The sequence below is a fragment of the Stylophora pistillata genome, chromosome 10 (assembly GCF_964205215.1).
Source record: "Stylophora pistillata chromosome 10, jaStyPist1.2, whole genome shotgun sequence".
NCBI lineage: Eukaryota > Metazoa > Cnidaria > Anthozoa > Scleractinia > Pocilloporidae > Stylophora > Stylophora pistillata.
Window position 1 is genome coordinate 22,147,290 of NC_142528.1, and position 18,171 is coordinate 22,165,460.

Consider the following 18,171-nt stretch of genomic DNA (forward strand, 5'->3'; position numbering starts at 1 on the left):
GCACCCCTATATTTCCAGCATCTATAATTCTAGTTTCTGAACAAAGTAATTTGTTTCTTGAAAAGAGTTGGTTGGCTTGGCAAGAAACAAGTTATTGCTGAGCCTTGGCAATGCAAGTTAGCTAACAATTGATGTCAGTTTGCCAATGCAAGCCAGGCATAGGAAAATTCCAAGGGGTAAAGAAGTGAAAATCTTACTCTCTTTACTCTTACTCTTGTCTGTACAATTCTTGTAAGATGAGTTTATAAATATAACTGAAATAGTAATCAGTGTTAGCAGTAGAGGTGGGTATTCAAAAATGGTGATATACAATGTAGACAGTATTACAATTCCTTGGCATAGTTTGGTTGTGTTCATAATTTTGTTGGATCTGTCACTGGTTTATCTAATATATTGCCTGATTCTAATGCTCTTTATCAATGCTAAAATCATCAGCTTTTCTGAATTTTAAGAGGTTTATATACCTAAATTAACTTCTAATTGATCATTGAGTAGACATGATGAGAATAAAGAGATTAATAGTTTATCCAATAACAAATTCTCCCACTAACATCAAAAGAATGTATAGCAGACAGTAAGGAGAATTACTAACAAGATCTTGGGAATGAAAGGGTTAAGGTAACTGACACCAGGGAACCTGCAACTGCTTCTTAGGATTTAGTCCTCTGGTGTGCCTACTATTTGAATGAAACAAAAATATTGAGGGGAGGGGGGGTATGAAGCAATCTATCACTTCTCAATGAATTTAAAAGACAGCTTCCTTTGCAACAGTCCACTTAATGCCATGTTAGTCCCCAGCAAGAACAAGCCGAACATCAGAAAAATCATTGATTTGAAAGGGGTGCCGAAAGCAGTTTAAGAATTTGTGTAAGAGTTTCGAGCATTCTTCCTTTATCAGATATGTGGCACCTCTGGCATTGGCATACCTATCTAGAGACTGAAGCTTATTCAGTTATAAACCAGTGCTTGGTCAAACTACTGCTAGGATACACTACTTTCAAAATTTTCAACGATCAACCCTGTCACTTCAAGATGCCCCCCTTACAGAACATCAACTCTCATCTTCTCGTCCGATTCTACAGCTTGTCTAGAAATACAATCACCCTTGCATTGAATTCCTCTGGGTAGTCAAGGTAACATGAATGCTTTGCATTCTTCATCATAAAAACTTCACTTTCAGGAATGTTCTTCATTAATGGAACAAACGGTGTAAAGTGTTTGTCCAACTCGCCATATACTATCAGAGTTGGAAGATTCAGCCGCTTAAGCTCTTCCCCTTTAAACTTAGCAACAGCTCCTGGTGCCACTGAAATAAAGCCTCTTAAACTTTTTCTGAGGTCTCCGTCCATTAACGCCGGCAACACGTACGAACCGCTCATCGAAGGTGCCACTAAAACTGGCCTGTCTGCATGAAGCTTCTCTATCAAACTGGACACAAAATTTATTTTTTCGTCCTCATCTGAAGGTGCCTTTACAGATTCTGAGTGACCGTGTCCTGGCAAATCCACAGCGATAGCTTTGTAACCTTTAGCAGCTAACGCCTTCAAAGTTCCGATGTTATCCCAATTTTCGGACGTGAACATCTGTCCATGCAGCAGTATTACTGTGAATCGGGTGTTTTCTGATACCCGAGGTACGACTTCTTTGTAGTATATTCGATCCTTTGTGTTCCACATAAAATATTTGACAACAGCACTCTCTTCTACCTGTGCTTTAGCTTTCAACTTAGCCCAAGTCTTCCAAGGAGAAGAATAATACAGGAAAAATACAACAGAGAAAATAACCAGCAGGGCGATAAGAACGTTCCATCTCACATTCACATTGAAAGCCAAATTCGCCATTTTGACCGTTGAATTATGGTGAGCCTGGACACCAATGTGTTTCCAAGATTTTTTAGTCTCCCAAAACTTCCATTAGCCCAACGGCTCATACTATACTAGTGATTATTTGAAGTGCTTAAAAGACAAACGACTTTTTATTACACCATAAAAATAAGTGCCATCGAAGGCCGGAGACTTCCAATGAACAACCCCACCCCCCCCCCCCCACTCCCCTCCCGATCTATCATAACAAGAAGAAAAACTAACATCTTCTTTTAAAACAGCTGAATACATTTGAATGTGGTAAACATTGTCTTAATAAATATTCTTATTTTATTACCTTTTTAAGTCGAATCTTGAATCATGACAACAAGAGTGAAATCAAAAAGCATATGAATTAAAATAGAGCAGGTGTTCTGTTTCTCCAAACAAGTTGAGCACAATTAATTCAAACTGCATCAAACGCAAGAAATTGGCATTAACGAACATTTGTGAGATGGAACAGATAGAAGAACGGGGGGGAGTAGATAGAACTGTACGGGGGTGAGTATTGTCAAAAGGTCTCAAAAGCAGTAAATGTCGAGCGTCACACTCGAATGCCTTCGGGATGTCTAGTGCACTTCTCGTCCCGTTAGCTACAAAACCAACGGACCACATGAGTCGGGGAAGACTTTCTTCCTTCAGAATCAATTGGAGAGTAATTATTGGAATTTTTTTGGCCTTTGCGGTAGTTTTAGTGTACTATTTATCAACGCCGAGCGCAATGGAGCATCGTGGGTACCTCGAATGGGAAGGAAAAGACAATGGAATATTTTATCGCGAAGATGTTCCCGCGAACGGCGGACGTTTCACTGTGTTGTTTCTACACGGACAGAAGTTTTCTTCGCAAACGTGGGATGATCTTGGCACTTTAAAGTTCCTAGCCGCGCATGATTACAGAGTAGTGGCTGTTGATTTGCCTGGTTATGTGAAATCTAAAGATGCCGAACAACCAAGAACCTCTGAAGAACGAAGTGCGTTCCTAAAAAAGTTTATGGAGAAACTGAAAATTGATCGACCTGTTCTGGTTTCACCCTCAATGAGCGGATCATATGCACTACCGTTTATTTTCGAAGGTGATCAAGGGAAGCATTTGCGAGGATATGTTCCTGTCGCCCCAGTTGGCACCGATAAATTTGAAGAATCGGACTATAAGGAACTTCAACTACCCACTCTTGTTATTTATGGCGAAAACGACTCAGCTCTCGGAGTTTCGTCCTTGCGAAGACTCAGAAACATTCCAAATAGTGTCGTTCACATGATGAAAAGCGCGGGACACGCTTGCTATTTTGCAAATCCGGAAGAATTCCATGAAAAAATCCTTACTTTCCTGAGAAGGTTGTAAATGTAACCTCCACTAAGACGGATTCCCTCCCCCGTTACTTTGTTGGAGGCAATTTATATTGGGGGGGGAAGGAACATCATCTAACGGACCGAAAAATCACCTATAGGACCCAGAGCCTGTTTCACATGTATGACACAGATTCAAGAGCAGATTAGGATGTAAAGGTGAGAAAATACATGTGTGAGCTATAGTAATGCAAATGCTTTCACAAGCACAAGCCTGGATGCAGGAAGTGGAAAAAATTTCATTCTCTTGTTAATGCATTTGCACTTGCTTATGCATTGTACTTGTGTAAACTGGGACATGAAAATGCAAGGTAAAAGAAGACACAGGTTCCATGCCATCACAGCTAGTTACCTTAAAAGCAAGATGACGGCTTTCATTTCAGACAAGAAGTTGACAGAGAGAGCGGTCAGGTTCAAAGTATCCTGTACTGTATGTCAAATGTTGCACCAATTTCAAAGACAAACTCGAAAGAGGTCTTGCATTGACTGAATTTGCGAAAGAATTGGGACTATGGAAGAAAATCTTGACCTAACCCACATGCTCCCAGCTCTTCTAGACATGACTGTGTTTTGCACTTCTCTTAAACAGTCTGTGTGCAAAAAGCAGGAAAAGTAAACTTTTTGCAGCCAAGGCTACAACCTTGTCTGCTAAAACACTTCTGCTACAGCTTGGTATCTTACCTTCCTTGCACTTGTGTTTGATGTGTGGTCATGCACTTGCATTTGTGTCATATGTGAACTAGGCTTTGGAATTTTACAGGTATTTTTTAGGATAAAAATAGCATTTTGCACTTTGAAAAAATCTAGGGTAGGCAAACCTATCTCTACAAACACCTCTCTGATTTGGATACCTCTGTTACTAAAAGTTCTCTATACCATAAGGGAATTCTTAAATATACCTGGGTATTTTTTTTTGAAAAATCTTTCTAAAACAGACTCTCTCTTACATGAACAGTGGACCTGAAATCTTAACCCAGCAAACAAATATGTTTAATACGTATGATGCACGATCCTCGCAGTAGATAGCGCTATTTAAGCAATAGCGAAATTCAGACCTGAAAAAAATCAGGCCTGTACGGGACTTGAACCACTGACCTCTGCGATACTAGTGCAGCGCTGCACTAGTATCGCAGAGGTCAGTGGTTCGAGTCCCGTACAGGCCTGATTTTTTTCAGGTCTGAATTTCGCTATTGCTTAAATAGCGCTATCTACTGCGAGGATCGTGCATCATACGTATCAAATACCGCAGTTCAATATATGATTTTCATATATTTATTCTATCTCATTTATCACTTTCACGGGTTCATTACGAATCAACTTAACGGCCTGCTCTCAGTTGGCTTGTTAGCTCAATTGGTTAGAGCGCTGCACTAGTATCGCAGAGGTCAGTGGCTCGAGTCCCGTACAGGCCTGATTTTTTTCAGGTCTGAATTTCGCTATTGCTTAAATAGCGCTATCTACTGCGAGGATCGTGCATCATACGTATCAAATACCGCAGTTCAATATATGATTTTCATATATTTATTCTATCTCAAATATGTTTAAATTTGACCTCTTTATCATGGAGGGTATGATGATTATCGTGCTAATTTGGTCTATAGTGATGAACTTTTAACATAGATTCATCATTCTTCTTCTTAGCTGTTGACTTGAAACATCTGAAGATATTTTTTTCCTCTTGTGACAATATGGTCTTTGGAGTTCTATTTGATTTTCCTTATTTTTTTAAGGCAATATCTTGATACTAATTAACAAAATAATGGTAAATACCACAGCGTACACTATTGAGTTGTGGATGCACATGGAAGGTTGCTAAGCACAAAAGAAGTGCAAGAGTTGCGCGAGGCAATAGCCAAGAGTGACTCTAGCTTTTTGAGTGCTTAGCAAACCTCCCAAGTGATCCATAACTCAATAATGTACATTGTGGTGTTTACCATTTCTTTTATAACGTCACATAATGATACATCACCCCAAAAGAGTTTTCTTGTATTTAACAAATCTTACGTGACCAGAAAAAACAAGCACGTGCAGAAAACTAGTCTTTGTATTTGCTCACATTAGAAATGTACACCCATGAGCAAGTGGTGGACACTGAATTAACCAATCAGAGTGTATGCTTTACTTTGGTTATATATGTTATAAATAGTGATTAATTTAGGTTTTCTTTGTCATTATCTCCACTAGATACCAGTCGAGTCTTAAAATTATGTCAGTGAACTGACTTCTTTAACCCTTTACACCCTAATATCAGTATTCATATTCGTAATACCCCTCCCTATACATTTCCTCTGGTACTGCCAAGGAGAATTCATTTAATGATCAAAGCTTCTTAAGTTGGCAATCATATCCTCTATTATCTTGATTGTGATGAATTATAAAGCTGTATAACAGTAAGGAGAAATTAGATGCCAGTCACTTTTGAGTGTAAAGGGTTTGAACAGACATGTTACTTCTATGAAAACTCTCTTCTGTCCCCTTTGTGTTCGTATTAAAGAGGTGAACTCTGTATTAGAGAGGTGAAAAATTTAACTACAATTAAGCAGTAGAACACACTTTTCTGGGCTGTATAACTTGATAATGCCATGCTGGATGTTGGGAGAGCATTCACCTTGGTTTGTGATTTCTAATCTTTCCTCAGGTTTTCCCAACATCCCGAGTACCTTTATAATGTTATTGAGTCTGGAAAAATGGATAATTATGACATACCTAGATACATGAGGGCTCTACAACCTGATAAAGCTTCCGCTTGGAAACTTATGGTAATTGACCAAGTAGACAATGAGTACTTTGTTCACTTATATTATAAAATGCTCTAACAGAAACCTGTTATAGCAAAGGAGCGGTAAAGTAATGATGATGATTTTATTGATAATTTATTCATTGCAATATTTGTGATTAGGAAGTGAAAACAAAGCACAGTTTCCAGAGTACTTTTAAAGATTCATATCATATCTTATAATGATTCTCAATTTACCAATATCTCAACAATTTCTGCTGACCCTTTCACTCCCAAGATCTAAATATTTAGTCTTTATACTGTTCACCACATGTTTCTGATGATTCTAGTTCTGAGAATTTGATGTTAAATCAAGCAATTTCCTCTTGTTGATTTTTCCCTTCTCATTATTTTTCTGGTTGAAAATGTACAGTGTTGTTAGGAGGAATTCCTTGTTGGTTAGTCTTGAGTAGGTTTGAATTAATCTCTCTAATACAGACCTACTCTGACATGAGTAATAGGCACTAGATCCTGGGGCAGAGAATAAATACTTGTATATTTGACCTCAAATCAGATCAGAGGTGATCAGGTTGCTATTTCAGTGGTTTATGCCAACAACTATTCACATAAATTCATCATTTTTCTTCTTCCAAGTTTACTATTTAATATTATCATGTTATTAAGTTAAAATATTTTTCAAAGAAGACCTCCTGATAAAAATCCTCAATAAGATAGACAGATACAGACATCAAACAAAGGTTGCCTTACTAAATTCTTACTTAGCAGAATCTGGTTTCCCAAAAAGTGAGAAAAATCCCTGCATGCCCTTTAGAATAAATTCATGTGTGAGCAGGTAATGTCTGCCTAAACGATGATTGTTAATTTATTCCTTGTCAAGTAAAGAGGGTCACTGAGCAAATTTGATTGACTCGATTACAATTGAATTTGATAACCATTAAAAATTTGATTATAAAGTAACGGTACTTTGAGGCTTTTATGAGATAATTATTGAACTGTGAATTGATTTTCTAAATTTTGATGAGGGGTTCTCTGCCTAAAAAAATTTCAACCCTCCCTGTCAAAATATGTCCCATCTCACCCATGCAAAGAGAACGACTCTGTTAAACAACAGTACATTTGATTTGATTCAAGAGGGAGAGATAGGTTAAGTTTCAATCTTGAGCATCCACTTGAGAAAGAGAAGAAAGAGTTATCTCGAGCCTCGAGACAAATATTTCATCCCTTTCTCAATTGGACGCTAAAGCTTGAAAGTTAACCTTTTTCTCACTCTTTACTATACACAGGGAACTTGTGACGTACATGATCCTAGTGCAGTAAATGGTTTGAACCCGGGGGTAACATGTGAAGGTGTAGCTGTAAGACTCAAGTGACGTAAGTCGGTCGTGATTGGTCTGTTTCGATCTGTCGGTAAAGTTAGGTCGTTCTTTTTCGGTCCATACAAACGACTCATTCACGACATAAACGTCACAAACGACCGAAAAAGAACGAGCTAACTTTACCGACAGATCGAAACAGACCAATCACGACCGACTTACGTCACTTGAGTCTTACAGCTACACCTTCACATGTTACCCCCGGGTTCAAACCATTTACTGCACTAGGATCATGTACGTCACAAGTTCCCTGTGTATAGTAAAGAGTGAGAAAAAGGTTAACTTTCAAGCTTTAGCGTCCAATTGAGAAAGGGATGAAATATTTGTCTCGAGGCTCGAGATAACTCTTTCTTCTCTTTCTCAAGTGGATGACTTACGTCACTTGAGTCTTACAGCCAATAACATCACGGCAAAACCAACCGATCATTTCACAGGAACTGGAATAAGAACATTCTACTGACAACAATCATTCACTTGACTCTGATGATGACTTCCGCACAGGTTGTCGAAACGTCAGTCACTACCACCGACAACAGTCCTTCTCAGGACTACACTCACCCGGACGATCAGACTACACCTTCACATAATCCTAGTGATAAGAAGGACACTCAGAAACTTTTCACAAGCAAACCGAGCATATAGCCATGCCTTCTGACCAGTTCTTTTAAATTCCCAGTTTATGCAACATTGGAATTCGAAATCTGAACAGTCTCCTTTTTGGGTTAATTTTTAGGTATAGAGTGGTATTTTGCTCACCAGTCAGATCGCCACATTAGGGTGTGTATCATGCACCAATCAGATTACCGCATTAGGGTATGTATCATGCACCAGTCATATCACAGCGTTTGGATATCTCGCACCAGTCACAGCGTTTAAATATTGTTTCTTGCCAACGAAGTCACGTAAATAGGGTACAGTGCACAAAGAGAGACGTTTCTGGAAATTTTAGACTCATCTGGTAAGTGTCCTGTGGACATCCGGGACTATAATCAGATGACCGAGAGAATGTGCATGTATGTGAAAAAGAGCGAAAGTTCGAAGGGTGTGTTGTTCGAGTTATTGAACTTCGTGGCTTCTAGGAATATTACAGTAATGGTTTATGGCCTTCGCGAGAGCCTCGTCGATTTAGGCCGAGATTTATCGAGATAAGAAAGGTTGGCAGGTATTTCTTTGTATCTTTTCAAAGTTAAAACGTGTTTTTTTGTCGCCTGAGTCTATTACTGTTTGATGATCACGTCCGCATGCTAGAGAAGAACTGAAAACCAGATCATGGTGGTTGAAATCAAAGATTAAATTTGATTTTTGCCTCTCACATTTTGAAATATTTAGCTCATTTCTTGCGTTCAAGCTTCCCAATCCAAAATATTTTAGTTCGCTATTGATATAATTAATAATAATGAATTTCAGGTTTCTTCATCTCTCGCTATCAATTCCGCAATGTTTACAAAGCATCCAAAAACGTACTACTTACTTTTTGAAAAAACTAAATAGCTCTAAACAAAGAATACCAGTGTACCAGTTTTATGTTAATGGCAGGAAGAAGAATCTTTGTGTAGGATCAATTGTCAGTCTGTTGCATCTCTGTCTCATTGTTGTCCTCCCCGAGTTGTTCCTTCTCTGTCTCATTGTTGTCCTCCACCAGGTGTTCCTTCTCTGTCTCATTGTTGTCCTCCTCGAGTTGCTCCTTCTCTGTCTCATTGTTGTGCTCCCCGAGTTGTTCCTTCTCTGTCTCATTGTTGTGCTCCCCGAGTTGTTCCTCCCCTGTCTCATTGTTGTCCTCCCCGAGTTGTTTCTTCTCTGTCTCATTGTTGTCCTCCTCGAGTTGTTCCTCCTCTGTCTCACTGTTGTCCTCCTCGAGTTGTTCCTTCTCTGTCTCATTGTTGTGCTCCTCGAGTTTATCCTTCTCTGTCTCATTGTTGTCCTCCCCGAGTTGTTTCTTCTCTGTCTCATTGTTGTCCTCCCCGAGTTGTTCCTTCTCTGTCTCATTGTTGTCCTCCCCGAGTTATTTCTTCTCTGTCTCATTGTTGTCCTCCCCGTGTTGTTCCTCCTGTGTCTCATTGTTGTCCTCCCCGAGTTATTTCTTCTCTGTCTCATTGTTGTCTTTCCCGTGTTGTTCCTCATCTGTCTCACTGTTGTCCTCCCAGAGTTGTTCCTCCTCTGTCTCATTGTTGTCCGCCTTGAGTTGCTCCTTCTCTGTCTCATTATCGTCCTCCCCGAGTTGTTTCTCCTTTATCTCACTGCCGTCCTCCCCGAGTAGCTCCTTCTCTGTCTCATTGTTGTCCTCCCTGGGTTGTTCCCTCTCTGTCTCATTGTTTTCCTGCCCGAGTTGCCCCTTCTCTGTCTCATTGTTGTCCTCCCCGAGTAGCTCCTTTTCTGTCTCACTGTTGTCCTCCCCGAGTTGTTCCTCCTTTATCTCACTGTTTTCCTCCCAAGTAGCTCCTTCTCTGTCTCATTGTTGTCCTCCCTGAGTTGTTCCTTCTCTGTCTCATTGTTTTCCTGCCCGAGTTGTTCCTTCTCTGTCTCATTGTTGTCCTCCCCGTGTTGTTCCTCCTCTGTCTCATTGTTGTCCTTCTCGAGTTGCTCCTTCTCTGTCTCATTGTTGTGCTCCTCGAGTTTATCCTTCTCTGTCTCATTGTTGTCCTCCCCGAGTTGTTTCTTCTCTGTCTCATTGTTGTCCTCCCCGAGTTGTTCCTTCTCTGTCTCATTGTTGTCCTCCCCGAGTAGTTCCTTCTCTGTCTCATTGTTGTCCTCCCCGAGTTGTTCCTTCTCTGTCTCATTGTTGTACTCCCCGAGTTGTTCCTTCTCTTTCTCATTGCTGTCCTCCTCGAGTTGTTTCTTCTCTGTCTTGTTGTTGTCCTCCCCGAGTTGTTCCTTCTCTGTCTCATTGTTGTCCTTCTCGAGTTATTCCTTCTCTGTCTCATTGTTGTCCTTCTCGAGTTGTTCCTTCTCTGTCTCATTGTTGTCCTCTTCGAGTCCTTCTTGCCCGCTGAAAGAAGCATTATATATATATATATCAACAGTTTTCATTTGAAAGTCTTATAAGCAAGGGTTTCTTAAAACTTTTGACGATAAAAATGAACGGTAAAACACGACGTTTCGACCGTGCTTCGATCATTGACAAGTGAATGGAATGAAATACAGTAAATATATGTATATATACATGTGCGAAATAGAAAAAATCTTTTGCAGGTGTAAACAAACAAAACTACAAAGAAAGTGCTAGTAAATAGCTAATTAAAAACCTTAGCACCAATTGAATCAGACTGTACATTGAGAGCAGATCTTAGCTTGTGAATAAAAAACATCTCATAGACGAGACAGTCAAATTTGTTCGTGCACTTCATTAAGGTGCTAAAGTTCTTTGTAAGATCCTTTGGAGTCAAAGAATGTTTGTCGCGAAAATGTTTGCCAATTGACGAAGAGGAGTTTTTATGTTCTTCAATACGTTGGTGTAGATGAGGGCGTGTGAAACCAACATAACCTGTTCCATTTTATTCGACTAAATTCGCGTTACTTCAGTAACTCATAAATTAAACTAACTTCTCCAGATGTTTTATTTTTTTTAAACAATAATGTAAATTTTAATCATAGAAAACGAAACTAAGGAACCAACAAAAATATAGAAAATAAAAAAAGCCAACAGCTCACCTTTGAAAACAGAACCTGCCCTCCTCTGTCAGATCCTGATGGTGACTAATGAAAACAAAGGTAAAAAACGAAATGAGACAAACAAATTCAAATGCAATCAGCAGGTGCATGAGCTAAAATGAAACTGATTGAAATAACAAAGTTATCAAGTAATAATCATTAACTAACGAAGGAGTAATTGTTAAAAATAGGCCGGAACAAACATAAAAAGGAAAGTACACGAGTTATGCGTTTTGAAATTAACACTCATTTTCCTGCATCATAAAAGAGATGAACATGTAACTTCTCCTTACAATATTAATATCATGACCATACAGCAAACAAGTGGTGAGAGTAAACAGACTCATCATTCAGAGGGTGTTATCTCTATCATTAGCAAGTTTTAATCCTAAAAGTTTTAGCGCAAAATCTGATTTCTGAAATAAATATTTAGCCGCTCCCTTTGAAAACTAAAAGATCTCTGGATAATAAGATTAAATACTGCAGTTGACAATCTCTTGGTCTGTGATGTATCGACATGACTTTCCATTTTGCTCACAGCGCTCATTGAAAAACACTATGGCTCCTTTTTACGTCAGAATTTTCTGAATTTTTATTTCTGTTGTGCCTGATTTGAGGAGGCGAGGACACTTTTTTAAAAAAGTAGGGAAAGGAATGTTAAGTAATCTTGTCTTTATTTTTGCCTCTTACCGTTGAACACGGAAGTGTATCTTGTTTAGTATTCCGCGACTGAGAAATGACTGAGAAAGCCGCGGGTAAGAAACTGAAATAACGCTCTCCCTGCAAAACAGAGATGAAAGACAATAACTAGTTTGAAAAAAAAGTAACAGCCTCATTGGTAGAAAAGAATCGCGGTTCAGAAATCCTTAAAGAAATCTTTATTCCATTTCCAACTTCCGCGTAATTAAGATAAAAAAAACATGGCTTCTTTGTACTTTTCACTCATCGTGTGGGTGCTTTTACTCTTTCAGTCTCAGACGCTGACAGTAAAGAATTGCGGTTTCATGTGCAACCTATCCCTGCAGTATCAATATATTATTCAGTCAACAGTTTTGGAGGATAAAGAAACTTATCAGCTGGACGTTGTTAAATTGACGCAACATAGACCACTTTCATAAATGGCTGCCGTATGAATATTCTTTTGTTTGAATTTAAATTAGCCCTACTGGCCTCGCTTGAGATAATGTATTCTTGTGAATTTTGTACTGGAGAACGAGGCCAGTAGGGCTAATTTAAATTTAAACAAAAGAATATTAATCCGGCAGCCATTTATGAAAGTGGTCTATTTCATTCTTTAAAAGTATCTTTAGTGATATTTGTAACATTTGGAAAAGAGACTTAGAAAGATCATGGAGGTCAAAGGCTTGGAGTCGAGTTAATAATGTTATTTTGCAGACATCAGACATTAATCTTTGCCGAGGTTTAAATCCTCTGCCACTGAATGTTGAGCTCAAAACAGTTGTAAAGCGAGGAAAGATTTTTCTAAATTTATTTTTTCACTACTAACCTTTTGAAAAAGAAGCGTGAGCTCTTAGATACTATTGTTGTGTGATTAATGAAATCAAAGGTAAGAAACTAAAATAAAAAACCAAAGATAAATGCAAATAGCTTTGTGAGAAATAACTGAAAACTTGATAGGGAAAAAAGATTTATAAGCCAAAGAGTAATCTTTAAACTAACAAGTAATAAGTAAAGAGTAAGTAGTAAGTAAAGAGTAATCTCTACACTAACAAGTGTAAAGATTAAGTTCGATTGGTAAAGAGAAAAAAAAGCTGTTTAGGAACCTGAAAAACAATCGCTCTCCATCTTCCCGATAAGTACTAAATAAATTAATCCCACAAAATAAACTTATCACACTAAATAGATCTGCCCGCCTTGAATTGATTTGAAACTTAACAATACTGCGTAGTTCTAAGATTTAATACTAGGTTTATGAAAGATTTATTAAGAAATACATCTTTATTCCGATCCGAAGAAAGGTTACAACAGCGACTTACTGATGAACAACGAAACTGCGAGGTTAATAGTTAGATGACGCAATAGAAGAGCACGTGTAATTCCCAAGAGAGTGTCATATGATCTTATTCAACGAATCACATTATATGATTATTCTTTCTCCAACAAGATTCCCTTGCCTATAGAGGTGCAATCTCTTAGAACACTATTAACTTAATTGAACGTAATATCTTGCACAAAAACCCAAATGAGCTGTTTCGAAATTTTAAAACAAAGCCTTATTTTAGAGATTTTAAATTTAATATTGCTTCAGCTTCAGCTGTCCACCATAAAAATGATGACTTTCACTACTTTTGATTAAGATGTTAATGTTAGCTTTTTACTTATTTAGCTAGTCTTCTTCTTATTTAATAATGTATAAACTAAATACACGACCCCTCAAGCTGTTAGCTTTAATTATTATCGTGTTTAAACAAAGGTCTTATCTTATCCGGCTTATCTTATATACTCTGCGTTAAAAACCACCGACACTGAAAAACCTTAAGTTATAGAACAGCCAATGTAACAACATTAGACGTGCCCAAATGGAGATTTTCTGAGAAGGAGAATCATCCCTGCTCATGTGATGAACGTTTTTATCGAAAACTACATTTCGATTTCGAATGCCCCTCTTTTACCTTTACTTTTTACATCGGGAACACTAACAAAGGTTACCATATTTTGAAATCTTGACGTCTATTTTGCCGAAGATAACTTTCCTGCGCGTAACTTTTCGGGACGTTTTCAAAAGTGCATAGATTCTAAGGCATGTCTATTGGATTAAATCATACAGGTGTTTCGATTGTTATCCAAACGCTGATTAGTCTGGATGACACGAATTTGACTCAAAACGGCAGGAGTACGATTTTAATGCGCAAGATAATTTATCTCCCTAAGAAGTGAAAAACATTTTACAACATAGAGGGAATTTAATCAAAACAACGTCCTTCTACAGCAATTAATGACTTATCAGTTTATGAGTAAGTATGGGAATGGTCTGTGCAAGAGCAGCTCTGGTTGTAAAGGCGTGAAAATATGTATCATAAAACTGATGGGATGTCACACTAACACATCAGCACATCAACAATTGAATATCGTACTTACCACGACTCTAACTCTAAAACCTTTGTTGCTTTGTAAAGTGAAGCAGCCAAAGTTAGAATTTAAATAATCGGCAAATGTCTAATTTAGGCTTATAGACTTGTGGCGAATCTCAGCCTACCCCTGAGGCGCTGGGATGAAACACCCCCCCCCCCTTCCAACAACACGGTCTGTTTAGGCTGTTGATTACCGACTTTGCAGAGGTCGGGGGGGAAAGGGTAAGAACTCGACCTTCGATCTGGCCGGTTGGGATGTGCGATGAACTTCTTGAAGCCTTCAGATCATTTACAGCGGTCTTACAACGCCTCCGATAACGGACTTCACCATTGATACATCACAAAATCGTTCAAGTACAGCCACAAACTTGCGTTACTCAAGAAGTGTATTACGTCCTCTAAAATTGTTTTGGTTTACGAAAAGTAAACAAGGAGAATATAAAAGTGATTTATTTGCTAAACGAAAGCAGCTTATTTGCTTGCTTCCTTCGAAGCTGAAATAGGATTAATTTAAGAATCAGACAATTCTTTACATTTCTTCCTGAAGATGTCCGATTTCTTGACTTAAAAAAAAAACATCTAAAAGAATAATTTCACAACTGCTTATGTGGCGAGCGAACAGAAACCAAGTTTTAATCCTCGACTGATCTGTGGTTTTCAAGTTAAGGCTATATTTCAAATGGCACCATTTTTCAAAAATTAACGAGCTTGCGGAAATGGGGTAAGATTTACGAGATTTGTTGTGCTTAGACGAGCCCGTAGGGCAAGTCAAAATACAAATAATGAATAAAAATACTCAGCGATACACACACCAAAACTTCTAATAAGTTATTTTCTATCCAATTAACACGCCAAATTGTTATTTCAGTACGGGCGAATTTCGCGGATATTTATTTACGGGGAGTGTGTGACAGAGATATGCGAAGCGGAACGGAATTGGCGCGTTGTCGTGTTGCTGTTTCTATTTTCTTCAATAAATAATGAAATTTCATCGTCATCTAATTGCTTTTCTTTGTTTGATTTATCTAATAAACTTAGATCAATTTTCGCCAGCCATTCCGACTCTTCGCCATTTGTTTTGTTTTTTTTTTTGTTTTTCTATTTTGTAACTTTTAAATCCAATTCTTCGATTACGCGATTTGAGAAAACTTGTTTAACCGGTTATTTGGTTTACAAATACCTAAGGATTGTAGTTGGATAATAAAGAAATATATACATATATATATATAGAGAGAGAGAGAGAGAGAGAGAGAGAGAGAGAGAGAGAGAGAGAGAGAGAGAGAGAGAGAGAGAGAGAGGGATTAAACTTGGTGTCCGTGAAACAGTGCTCGATACAAATAGTAGAGCGGGTATAATGTGTGGTAGGAGGGAAAAAAACAACTACATATACATCCCTACAGACCTGTTTCGTGGTTGCCCACTCATCAGAGGATTTTAATGGCAGAATAATGCCATATCATCGCTTATATACTATACTACTTGCTAATTAACATGGTTTATGCAGTGTGAAAAGTGTCAAGTCAGCTGTTGCGTAGGAGTGCTCTGTTTCTATGTCGGCAGGAAGAGACGAGTTCGTTACGCTTGTTGAGTGTTGATAGGTCTGGGTGGCAGATGATAAGGAATTTCTCTTTAAGGCATAGGTTGCATCGCTTGCTTGAGCTGTTGTAGGGCAGATGGGAAGATAGGATGCGCCAGGTGATGGAATAATCGATGTTGTTGTCTTTAAGTGTCCAGATGTGTTTGCTGAGTTCGGTGGAGTTGCGTTGTTTTGCGTGTGGGAATGATGAGGTGTGGTTGTTGTAGCGCGACTTAAAGTCGTTTGTAGTGAGCCCGATGTATGTGTCTGTCGTGCTGTTCTCTTTACGCGTAATAGTAGCTTGGTATACTTCGCGCTATTTAGGTCCGCGATTCTCTAAAGAATTGGGGATATATCAACTCAGATAAGTGCGCCTTCTTTTCCCGTAAAGAAACTCTAGATCACTGTTTTCTCAATTGCCACCGTGTGAAATCAGTATGGTCCCACTTTTCCCCTCATGTTATCTCCTCTATCCTTGGAACTAGCTTTCTCCCATCCTGTACCTATGTTTTCTTTTTTCGTTGGACCCCCCGCTAGTCCAAAACAGAATCGTATTGCTCGCTTTCTAATTAAGACAATTCTCTACAGCATCTGGAAATTTCGAAATAAATCTACCGTCCACAATTCAAACGTCCCATTCGGCAATTCAAAGATTCAATTTGTCAATCGAACATTCACTTCGTCATTTCAGACATTCGATTCGTCAATTTCAACATTCAATTCGACAATTCGCTGATTGAAATATCAATTCTGAAATTCACTCTCGACGTTCAAAGTTTCGACATTCACTTTCGACATTCAAACTTTCAACATTCACTCTCGACGTTCAAAGTTTCGACATTCACTTTCGACATTCACATTCGACATTCACTTTCGACATTCACTTTCAACATTCACATTCGACATTCAGGCTTTCGGCATTCAAACTTTGAACATTCAAACTCAGCGTCTGGGTTCGAGACTGTGTCTCAGGCCTCTCTCGGTCTTTTTCGTGAGTTATGTTTGGCGCGGCGTGACTTACTTAGGGCCCATTATTTAATCGAAATAAAACTTAGACCGTGGTTTAAGGCTGGTAATGGACTATGAGATTCTAATTATAATCATGTTACGTAAGGAAAGATATGTTTCATTTAAATTAGTCTGTGGCATATGCCTGCTTGGCTTTACAGTTTAATTATGGTGAAGAACCCATAACTATTTGGGTTGAGCAGATTGAAGTCTAGTCAGCCCGAGGTTTCAATAACCCTCGCCTAAACTTCGTTTCAATAGACGGTCCTTAATGTTGCTGTTAACTTTCTAGTATAAGTTCAATCTCGTTTATTCTTATGGGGGTGTGTATTGAGAACCGGTTAGTACATGTGCTGACAGTTTGCATAATTTAGAATGACAATTTCTTCATAAGCCTAAAACTACTGACCACTCACTGTACGTCAAAAGTTATTTGTACGACAAAATTTTATCTGTTGTGGTTTAAATTTATCCTTTGTTTGAACGTTCTTTCCCTTTGTTTTGGGATATGGTAATGTCTGATACTAGGTGTGGAACAATGGGAAATAAAAAATTTAACCCATTGACACTTACGTGTAACACGTGCCTACGAAAAGTGATAATTTTGGAGAAACAAGAAAGCAAACAAAATGCACAGTAAATTTGTAAAAATCACGTTTTCCAAAAAACAAGCTCCAGTGAAAGAAGACTAATTAAAGAACTTATTTCCAACGAAAAAAGCGATAAGTGCATATTACGTTTTAACTAAAAAATTAAGATGCAAGTTAAAAATCGCAAAATATTTTCGCACGTGTGCAAATGGGCATGTAGATCATAATTCAAAAGGGAATATGCAAATTTGAGAGATCTCAAGTTCCATGGAATCTATCAAAAAGAAGCAAGACCAAAATGGCCAAGAAATATTTCGGGACGACAAATTTATTCAAAACAGTTTTTCATTTGCTGTTATAAGAGAAAAACGAACGAATATCTTACGTGTACAAAGCCCACGCGGTAAAATTCATCATGCTTAGATCGTTCTTTACTTGCCTTCATGGCAAGAAAATTGCCCAGCGTTATGCTGAAAATTCTGAAAAAACTTCGATTTGACTCAAAATCTTCAACTAATTTAAATTAAACATATCTTTCCTTACGTAACATGATTATAATTAGAATCTCATCGTCCATTACCATCCTTAAACCACGGTCTAAGTTTTATTTCGATTAAATAATGGGCCCTACGTAAGTCACGCCGCGCCAAACGTAACTCACGAAAAAGACCGAAAGAGGCCTGAGACACATTCTCGAACCCAGACCAAACGGACGCTGAGTTTGAATGTTCAAAGTTTGAATGTCGAAAGTGAATGTCGAAAGTGAACGTCGAAAGTGAATGTCGAAAGTGAATGTCGAAAGTGAATGTCGAATGTGAATGTCGAATGTGAATGTCGAATGTGAATGTCGAAAGTGAATGTCGAGAGTGAATGTCAGAATTGATATTTCAACCGGCGAATTGTCGAAATGATTGTTGGAATTGACGTATCGAATGTCT

The 18,171-nt window shown here is 38.3% G+C and overlaps 1 protein-coding gene, 1 long non-coding RNA gene and 1 pseudogene across 2 annotated transcripts; 2 read left to right on the forward strand and 1 right to left on the reverse strand.

Annotated features, from left to right (window-relative positions):
- Window positions 1-182: 182 nt before the first annotated feature.
- On the reverse strand, window positions 183-1,997 carry LOC111329926 (putative protein-lysine deacylase ABHD14B pseudogene; annotated as a pseudogene).
- Window positions 1,998-2,197: 200 nt separating this feature from the next.
- Window positions 2,198-6,573, forward strand: LOC111329943 (putative protein-lysine deacylase ABHD14B). Its single transcript, XM_022934707.2, has 2 exons — window positions 2,198-3,368; window positions 5,848-6,573. Exon 1 carries the CDS (start codon window positions 2,428-2,430, stop codon window positions 3,202-3,204), a length of 777 nt encoding a protein of 258 aa, XP_022790442.1. The 5' UTR covers window positions 2,198-2,427; the 3' UTR covers window positions 3,205-3,368; window positions 5,848-6,573.
- Window positions 6,574-7,684: 1,111 nt separating this feature from the next.
- On the forward strand, window positions 7,685-13,414 carry LOC148722251 (uncharacterized). Its single transcript, XR_015992838.1, has 2 exons — window positions 7,685-8,132; window positions 11,939-13,414. It is a non-coding gene; the product is annotated as an uncharacterized LOC148722251 (long non-coding RNA).
- Window positions 13,415-18,171: the final 4,757 nt, after the last annotated feature.